Source organism: Emydura macquarii, unplaced genomic scaffold, assembly GCF_026122565.2.
Source record: "Emydura macquarii macquarii isolate MOO-44397 ecotype Brisbane River unplaced genomic scaffold, CSIRO-AGI_Emac_v2 contig_2636, whole genome shotgun sequence".
NCBI lineage: Eukaryota > Metazoa > Chordata > Testudines > Chelidae > Emydura > Emydura macquarii.
Genome location: NW_027132773.1, coordinates 16,692,487 through 16,702,221, shown reverse-complemented (window position 1 = coordinate 16,702,221; position 9,735 = coordinate 16,692,487). Strand labels below are relative to the sequence as shown.

Genomic DNA, 9,735 nt, shown 5'->3' with positions numbered 1-9,735 from the left:
TCCATGATGCAATAGCAGCTTTTTGACCAGATCCATCCAATAGCAAGTTTGAAACAGAACATACTCTCTTGCTTTATTATTTTGCACTTCAACTATATTATGCAACTTTTTAAAAAAGTTAAAGTCTCTTTAGTGTATGTGAAAGGTGTCATATTGAAAACTGTGAAGATTGAAATCTACTATCTATCCATAGAGCAGGTATGGCAAAGGTAGCAAGAATGCAAGTTCTCTTCTCCTCTCTTTCCCACCATTATCATTTCAATGGGCATCAACCCGAACCTGGAGAGACCACATTTGGGATAAGAGGGCACTTTAGGTTCTAGGCTCATCCTGTGAAGTGCTGAACACTTATTGGGATCACCTCATAAGATCAGTTGCTAGTACTTGGTCTTTCTACTGAAATTGGTAACACCAAATACCACTAAGAATGGCCAGTTAATGCTATTTGTGTGGTGGACATGAGTCTTCTAGGAACCAAACTGAATCCCACCAGTTCATTTCACATATGAAGCCACAAACCATTGACAATTGACAACCACGTTAAGTCATTACCAACCTGGCCTGGATTTGTCATGTTACAGAATCTATTTTTTTTTAAATAAAGTTTTCTTATATTAAACTAAGCCGGAAGTAGTGAAGTAGTCATAAAACATCAGGCCACATGGCAAAATCAAGTATATTTAGAAGTTGTGACATCCTCTTAATACAAATAACATATAAGCAAATGTAGAACTTGCTTCTTCTAGTCAGTAAAAAGACCCACTGAACAAGATCTGAGTTGAACCACTTCACATTGAAAACTGCATTATAGAAAAACAGCCATTTGCTTTTGTGAGCAGTAAAACCTAGGGCTCTGAGCCTGTGCCACATGGGGCCCCATTGACAGTCCACCCCATTCATTATAAATTCCAGGAGCCAAGCCTAATGCCTCAGTCCTGCAAAACTTTACACACATAAACCAGGATCAGGTACTATTTTCTATTTTAAATTTTGAAGCTATTAGAAATTTGGGCCCAAATCCTGCAAGATACTTTGCTCACATAAAGCTTTTTGCACGATCAGGGCCTTAGTGGAGCATCGCAGAGTCAAATGCCAAGGCTAAACATGTGTATCATCCATATAGTCAAGCTAGAACAAAACAGAAATGATAGTGGATGTAAATCTGTGCAGTATTAATAACTCCATTTTCTTCAGGTTGCTTTTCAAGTGTTGTTATGGCACCTACTAAATCTGAATAGTTAAATAACCCACCTAGTTACATGTGGGTACAGTTGAAAGGAAATGAATAGACTGAGAGAATGATTTTTATTGCACAGAGGATCTACTGTGCTGTCACTTCCAGCTTTGAACGGGTAAATAAATAGTTACGAAGATAAGGAGTTGATGATGGTGTTTGACCTGTGAAGAGATTTTCTTCCTTCTCCATAATTCCTGATTGGTTTAGATGTTTTAATATCATATTGTTTATATTCTTAAGATCTTCTGCATTCTTCCTTTCAAATGCTAGTCTGTTCGACACTTCGTCCATTTTGTTGCCAGTGTGAACTTTAAAAGGAAAGTACATTATGTTAAACTGGTAGCATTGAAACCAAGTGTATCATTGTCACTTGGTGCATCCTTGTGAAAAATGGAAGAGAAATTTATTCTCCTCAGAGACATAACTTGATAGCAAGTTCAGATACCTATTTGGAAAAGATTGTGTGTAGAGAAGTTATGGGCTGACTGAATTATTTTATAACTGATTTTCATTTTTCATTTTGGTGCAGTATAATGAAATAAAACATACTTGTTAAGAGTCAGTATCTACAGTTTTCATGTGGGCAACCTTCCCATTACCATCCATAGAAGATTTGCTTATTTAAGGGCTGCAAGATTCATCCTTATGTCTGCACACAAAACATTCAGGAACAATCACTAAATAAATCATTGAGACCTAGGACTAGAATCAGAACCCTTCATTTCCCAAAACATAGGCCTCTGCTTTCTGAGTTAAAAGAGAACACCTACAGCTATTAGTATTAGTAGCCTCTCATCCTGCTCTGTGGGACACAAGAGGATGATATCACTCATTGACATATATATATATATATGAATAAAACCTAGGGCCCTGTAAAGGTGTGTGTGTGTCTATTGTGAAAACTGTACTGCTTAAAATGAATTTGACTGTTTGCAAATACCTAATTTGACACTATATATGTATATGTATATATATGTGTGTGTGTAAATGAGTGATATCATCCTTGTGTTCCACAGATTATATTATATAATGTAATATATATATAAAGACAGTGCTTTATGTACTTGGGCCTTCTCGGTTTAGCTAAAACTTTCCCTAAGGTTCTGAGTTTGACAGGAGCTTAAATCCAACAGTCAGGTGCCAATCCCTAATGAATCTACATCGGCAGATTACAGACATAATACTAGATAAACCTTATAACTGGGAGAAAATCCCTTGAACTTCAGCTCCCAAAAACCAGGCCTTTACTCCTTTGAGTCCAAGAAGAACTCCTGTCATTCGCCTATTGAGTGGGCCTCTTACCCTCTCTACCACCTAGTCACTATACAGCAACATTGCTCATTCAGTTATACATAATATAAAGCCAATACTTGCAACAAGGACACATCCTGTTCAAACAAATCTGGGGTCATTGTAAAGCAATTTACTTGGGCTTCCCAGGTACAACATTCAAGATTTCCTCCTTCTGCAGCCTTTACTTCCCTGACACTCCTCTGCTTTGCCAGCTTGCAAGCAGGCTCTTTTATGCATCCAGAACTAACCTTAGTGGAGGCAGTTTGGGGAAGAGTGGATGAAATTTTCCTATTAAAAAGAGAGAATGAGGAACCTGTGATGTTCCCCAGCTAGAGCCACCATGTGGGGGAAACATCCTGCTGCCTCAAGTTCTTATCACCACAGCATCCTCAGTTATCATAATGCACTTCATCCTATCTAACACCACAGCATGAACAGTGAAAACCAAACTGGTGGGTCCTTGTGATTCAGGGGCAGCCTGTGGCTGTAAACTTGCCAGCATTAGCTGAACTGGCCCTACAAAGGAATTATTATCCCCACAGAGGTGATGCTATTAGCCAATTCTGAGGTCGCGTCTGATTTTTCAGGTTCCTTTTGTTTGGGGAATTCTTTGTTCCTGACTATTTCCACTCAGCTCTTAGCACTGGAACCTTCAGCCCTCCTTGAATAACACAGAGAGAATTATCGCCCCATCAACTGAGCTAAATTCACCTTGCATGTTACTCCATCAACCTTATTCAGCTGGAGAAGAAAAGAAAAAAAAAATTTTTTTTTAAAACAACATGCCCTGACAATACAATCAGCTGGAAAACGAAGCACTCTGCTTCACTATCAACATTTCCAGGAACTACAGCATATCACTGCGGAGCTATATTTAAACTACTTTATCACCAAGATTAAATGCAGATTGTTTAAAATCCTCCTTTAAAGTATGTGTCACACTGACAACTTGTTGCTGGGCTTGGCTGATGAACTAGCATGGAAGGGTAAACTAGCTTTCTAAAAGTTGCCCTGCCCATCTTGCTTAATTCAGAGAAGTTGGCACACAGCAGCAACCCCTCTACACTATACAAGACAATTTTAGCATAATTAATTTCTATCCCTCATCTGGAGGGAATGGTTTCTAGGTCAACACTGTTCAGTGCTAGGAAGAGAGCCACCCACATTCTTCGGGAGCTAAGTAAGCAAGTCTGAATAATTCTGTGGCATCCATGTCAAACCTAAGACACATTCCAGTGAACATCTGTCACTTCACATCTCAGGAGGTATCTAGCTCTCACATCTTGGAAAACTACTTATCCATGTTTTAGTTTGTAAGAAACATCACTAGCCTTCACAGTGCAGGGCTGCATTGCTCAGCCATTCAAAATGCAACCTATTTAAATGATCCAATACAACAGTGCAGCTCCTGCTTACACAGTGTGACTTTCTTTCCCTCTCTAGTAGTTGGATCATAAAGGTTTGTAAGTCTGACCCCTGGGAGGTGGCTTCTAGCCCCCTTAGCTAAGGGACTAGATGCTCATGCTTTTAGATCCAGCGGTTCCCCAGGTTCAATGCCTAATGCCAACTATCAATCCAGGTGTTACAATGTAGCCCAATATATTCCAACACTTCCTTTCCTTGACATGCCATGTTATTTACAAGGATTATGGTGTGTTTTACTTACGTATTAAGAATATTACAAATGAAACAAGCACCAAACTGACAATCAAAGTAGTTATCAGTGTGACGAAGAACAAACTTTGGCTTCTTAGGCTGCTCCATGTCGTCAAACTACTTGTATTCTCTTCCTGCTGAGTTGCTATGAAATGAAAGTAATATTCTGATAAGAAATTGAGCGGAGGTCATTAGGAAAAAAAATAACAAAATGCCTCTGGTTCTAAGCAGAAAGAAGCCAGAATACACTCAACTTTGGGAACGTTCAGAGCCACGTCCAGCCTGTATGACTTGGGTCCATCTCTGTTTCTAAGCAGGACACAGGTACCATGTTATTAATAACTTTAACTGTACCCTCTCCAATCACAGTCCTGTTCCAAATCACAGTCCTGTGCCAGGTAAAAATGGCAATGGTTACTTAACAGATCTGCCCCCTCTTATGTATTCAGGGTTATAGCAACTCACCATAGTGACAAAAAATAATTTGTTGCTTTTCTCACCTGATAGCCTTCCAAATTCATACTGTTAAGAAAGAGTGAGCTACATTCCTTGCCAAATTGTAAAGCATCAACAGACTTGTTGGCTAACTTCCAGTCAGTTATACCTGTGCAACTTGCTGACAGCATTGGGCCTGCACAGGCTAAGCGCCTAATTTGGCCTGCAGAATCCTTATGTCTTGCACTGCAGCATAAGAAGGGAAGAATCTAGCTCTACTTTCCTAGGCTCAGGCTGAATGGGCAGGACTGGGAGTTAGACTATATTAGAGCTTGTTGGGACATTTTCTTTAAATATGCTGCTTCATTGAAGTGGAAACATTTTGCACAGGTGGATGGAGTTTGGTGAAGTTTTTGCCAGCCAGGTTTACAAGGTGCAGGGTGCACTTTTCCAGTTACTTCCAGGAAAAGAGAGAGAGACAGTGAGACTCAAATTTGCTCTGTAAATGGCCTTTTCCCCCCACCCCCACAATTCCATTTTGTGGAAACGTTTGGAATGTTTTGGTTTGTTAGAGACTTCAAAAGTTGTCATGAAATGGAATTGTCCTTTTCCAGCCAACTCTAGTGTATATAAACTGAGTACATGTGGCATGGAGGTGGGTGGTAAGCCTACTTGCCCTCCACCTGAAGATACAAGAATGGAGGCTAAGGAATGACCAGTTAGCCACTCCTTCCCTGAAATTTGTGGGGCAAGTCAACTTGCTGCTCTTTAGAAACTATGGTGGGTGAAAGGTGGGTGAAAGGACAGGTCAATAGGTTTCCTCATGAAAAATATAAGTTAAGTATGGAGTGGAGATGGGCCATGGGGTAGGGGAGATAGTGGGAACAGGGTCTGAGTCCTCTTCAGAGTTCCTGAACACAACTGAGAGTTTTGTGTGAACCTCAGTTTCACATTTAGCCAGAATTTGCCCTAGGAATTATTTTGGGGAAGTTCTGTGCCCTGTGTTATACAGGAAGTCAGACTTGATCAGTGTTTCTCAATGACCGATCCATGGACCGGCACTGGTCCCTGCAATCTCCCTGACACAGTATAGGAAGCTGGTCCCTAGTATCAAAAAGATTGAGAAACACTGGACGAGATGATCACAATGGCTCCTTCTGGCCCTGGAATCTATGAATTACAGTCTAAAATCCCAGTTTTGAAAGAGTACAAATGTGGGTCCCTGCTCTTAGACAGGTGAAGGCGAGAGGCTTGAGACCTGAGTGGACATTCCTTGAGCAGATCACAGAGGGGAAATTAAAAATGTTGTTACACTGAAACTGTGAGGGAAATCACAGCTGCACATGATAATCTACCATGAAAAATGTATTTCCAGGCTTCTATCAGAGTGGTATTAAAACTGGTCAGACTCTTTTAGGGTGTTGCAATTGAGCTGATGATGATAATGAAAGGAAAGGATTGTATATACTATAACTGCACTTTGATGATGAATAAGCGCAGACTTAGGGAGTTCACTGAATTAATCAGAGATGTCTTGGAATATTTTTGCTTTTCTTTATTACATTTATTACATTTAATGTATTCCTGCCTGTGGATAAAGTCTTTTAATATTTGAGGTTTTTTTTTTTATCATTATTCCCTCAGCCTTTATAACAAATACAATTTGTACTAAATGCCACCACCCTAGATATTGCTTCCTAGCCAGAATAATAATGATGGGGGAGCTGCTTTCACAGTCTCTCAAGCATCGTAAGCTATCAATAGAGTTCTCATAAATGCCACTTGTCTGCTTTGTCTAACTGAACCCTTCTTACTATCCAACTGGCCAAATGTGCCAGCTTACACTATTGTAAGTAACCAGCGAACAAGGATTCCTGCCAAGCTGCAAACAATGAGAACATTTTATGTTGTGAAGCAAAAAGTAATTGGTGTGGAGTGCCTACCAAAATTAGAAGCCCTTTCTTTTTAAAACTGCTTTAAAATTATGGCTAGTGTGTGGCCTTAGGTTTGGTTATGTCAGGTCATATTAAGTTACTGAGCTAAAGGAATGCTATGTGTACTGCATCACAAGCATTATTGAAACATAATTTTTAACCCAGATCTAACATTTTCTGGAGAAAATGGTAGCCTCATCCCATGCATTTTTAATGATTACCAGAAAGTGAAAAATGCTCTCACAGTCTAAGGATGGGGTGGAACCAGTAGACATGATATATATTGACTTTAGTCAGGCTTTTGATACTATCTCACATGACCTTTTCATAAACAAACTAGAGAAATATAGTCTAGACAAATCTACTGTAAGGTGGCTGCACAAGATGTGGACAAACTGGAGAAAGTGCAGAAGAGAGCAACAAAAAGGATTAAAGGTCTAGAAAACATGACCAATGAGGAAAGATTGAAAAAAACTTGGTTTGTTTAGTCTGGAGACGGGAAGACTGAGCAGAGACATGATAACAGTTTTCAAGTACATAAAAGGTTACAAGGAAGAGGGAGAAAAATTGTTCTTCTTAACCTCTGAGGATAGGACAAGAAGCAATGAGTTTAAATTGCAGCAAGGATGGTTTAGGTTGGTACTAGAACAAATTAGTTAGGGAGATTATGGAATCTCCATCACTGGAAGTTTTTAAGAACAGGTTAGACAAACCCTTATCAGGGATGGTCTAGATAATACTTAATCCTGCCTCAGTGCAGGGGACTAGACTAGAGGATGGATCAAGGTCCCTTCCAGTCCTATATTTCTATGATTCTATGATCTCCTTAATAGTTCTCTAACAAAAATATCCAGAATGTAACACATTTCTTGGTATAGCCGCTGAGGATTGCAAAGAGTGCAGTCTCTAAATATATTCTACTGGTGTGAGGGCAATAAGATACTTAATTAAAACTCCAAGCATTAAAGAAACATCTAAAAATATCATATAGAAAGAGCCAAAATGATGTGCAAACTACATAGCACTGCTTTCATTTTCTGCTGAAATGCAGCCACCTGTAGATAAATGTTTAACAGCACTGAGAGTACTGTATAACAATTTAGTCCAGAAGTGAAGAATAATATCCATTAAAAATTACAGGTAGGCAAAATAGAAATTATTTGACACTAGATCTGATTCATTCTGTGCCATTTCTTGTTCTTGTTAAAATGAGGATTGCCGATATAAAACAATAATCTGGCAGATTTCTATCATTTTCAATATGGGATCCTTTTATTGTGTCTGGCAGCTGCACCGTGATAGTAATTAGCATCAGAAAATTTAGGGGACTCAGAAGCAGAGGTAACTGAAAGATGTTCAGGCCCATGGGCTAGGATGTTGATGTCTTTCTAACTCCTCTTGCATCTAAGCTCACGTGTCACCTCTGACATTTCTCCCAACATTATCGATACATGTATAAAATCAGTCAAGGTTGTGTCTGAGTGGCTATTTGCATCTTTGTCCTGTCTGAAGCCTATTTGGTTCTGACTCTTACTGATCAACTACTATGCAACCAAATTTCAAAAGTACAAATTTTACTGCTAAACTAAGGAGAAAAATACAGAACACTGAACCTACTTAAATAACATAATATGGAATGCTGCCAAGAAACTGCTGCTTGTAAAATGCTTTCAGATCACAAAAGAGTCAAACACATCTTGAATATCACTGGCTAAAAATATTCTTGTTGCCATGTGTGTGTCAAAGATAAAGTGTACAAAGGCAGTAAAATCAGGAGGATAGTACAATTCTGAATCTGTTTGAAATAAGTTCCCTGAATTACGATTTAAAGAAGGTTCATTGAATACTTCAGGTAACTGGCTGGGAACATAGGAGATAAGTCATTCCTTAAAAGTAAAAACCGGATCAGAATAATTTTAGTTGCCGTTTAGTTTTTCTTTTAAACTTCTATATGTATTTTAGTAATTGTGAAAAGTGCCAGCCAGGAGAGAGAGGTCATCATCTTTCTTCCGAGAATGGATATATATTGGCATGACGGTACAGGCTTCCTACAACATCCCACCCATGTGCCTCAGACATGACGTAAAGGGCCCAAATAGGGCTGAAAGGGCGTGACACACTGTACCCCATGTACACCCTTATGGTGTGATTTGTGTATCAGTCATGTCCACCCTTACAGTGTAACTGTGTATTGTTTAATGCAAAGTATGTCATGTAAGGTGTTTTCGGAATGTGCATGACATACTGAACATTATTGTTATGGTAACATGTTTCCTGTCATATGCCATATATATGCTTATGAAGTTTTGCTATGTAATATTTCCAAGTGTGTGTCTCACATGGCTTGAATAGATCCAGGTAAACACCAAACAGAGTGACAGTTCATGCCTTGCTGAGGCATGCATACAGGAACAATGGACTGGCCTGAGCACCTGATAAGGTGCTGCACATTTGACTCAAGTGGAGGAAGACATGCCGGACATTGCTGATCCCTGACCCCAGGGGGTGGCAGGGGAATCTGTTAAAATGAGAGGCATTTTGGTTTCTTGAGCTCTCTCTTGTAATCCTTCTAGTAAGCAACATCAAGCAACTGAAAGACTGACCACAGTTTGGGAGTCTGGCTGAAGGAGTCAACCAGCCTGTGGTAAGATAACGTCAGAGACTGCAAGGCTACTGAAGTGTTAAGTTTAGTTTAGAATGGGATTTGTCTTTTTGTTTCTTTCTGATCAAATCTGACTCATATTATTTTGGTTTATAATCACTTAAAATCTTTCTGTACTTAATAAACTTAGTCATTTGTTTTATCTAAAGCAGTGCCTGTGGTTTGGGTGTGTGTAGAGACTTCATTTAGAGTGACAGAGTTCTATCAATTTTTTGATAAATTGACTAACCAATGAGCTTTCAGAGTCCAGCAAGCAGCACTGAACTCTGTAAAATGGCAGTTCCTAGGGTTGCATCTGGAACTGGGGATGTTGACTGGGGCGGGTATCACACCATTGCATAATTCCATAATCCCATGAGTGGCTGGCCAGAAACCCTCATTCATTAAGGTGAGAGCTGCTTGCTTGCAGGAGGCTGTGCGTGGGCTGACCCAGGAGTGGGTGGTTCACACAGCAGGACAAGCGCAAGACGGGCTCCAGCAGTGAAGGACTGGTGTGACACAGTGATATACCAGTCCAG

At 39.7% G+C, this 9,735-nt stretch overlaps 1 protein-coding gene across 1 annotated transcript in view; it reads right to left on the bottom strand.

The window, feature by feature from the left end:
• Positions 1-658: 658 nt before the first annotated feature.
• The window catches only part of LSMEM1 (leucine rich single-pass membrane protein 1), a 12,960-nt gene continuing 3,883 nt past the window's right edge, over positions 659-9,735 (bottom strand). Inside the window, exons 3-4 of the mRNA XM_067564222.1 lie at positions 4,197-4,331; positions 659-1,545 (exon numbers count right to left, since the gene is read on the bottom strand). Of these exons, the coding sequence (XP_067420323.1) occupies positions 1,322-1,545; positions 4,197-4,331 (359 nt within the window). The 3' untranslated portion in view covers positions 659-1,321. The remainder of the gene's footprint in view (positions 1,546-4,196; positions 4,332-9,735) is intronic.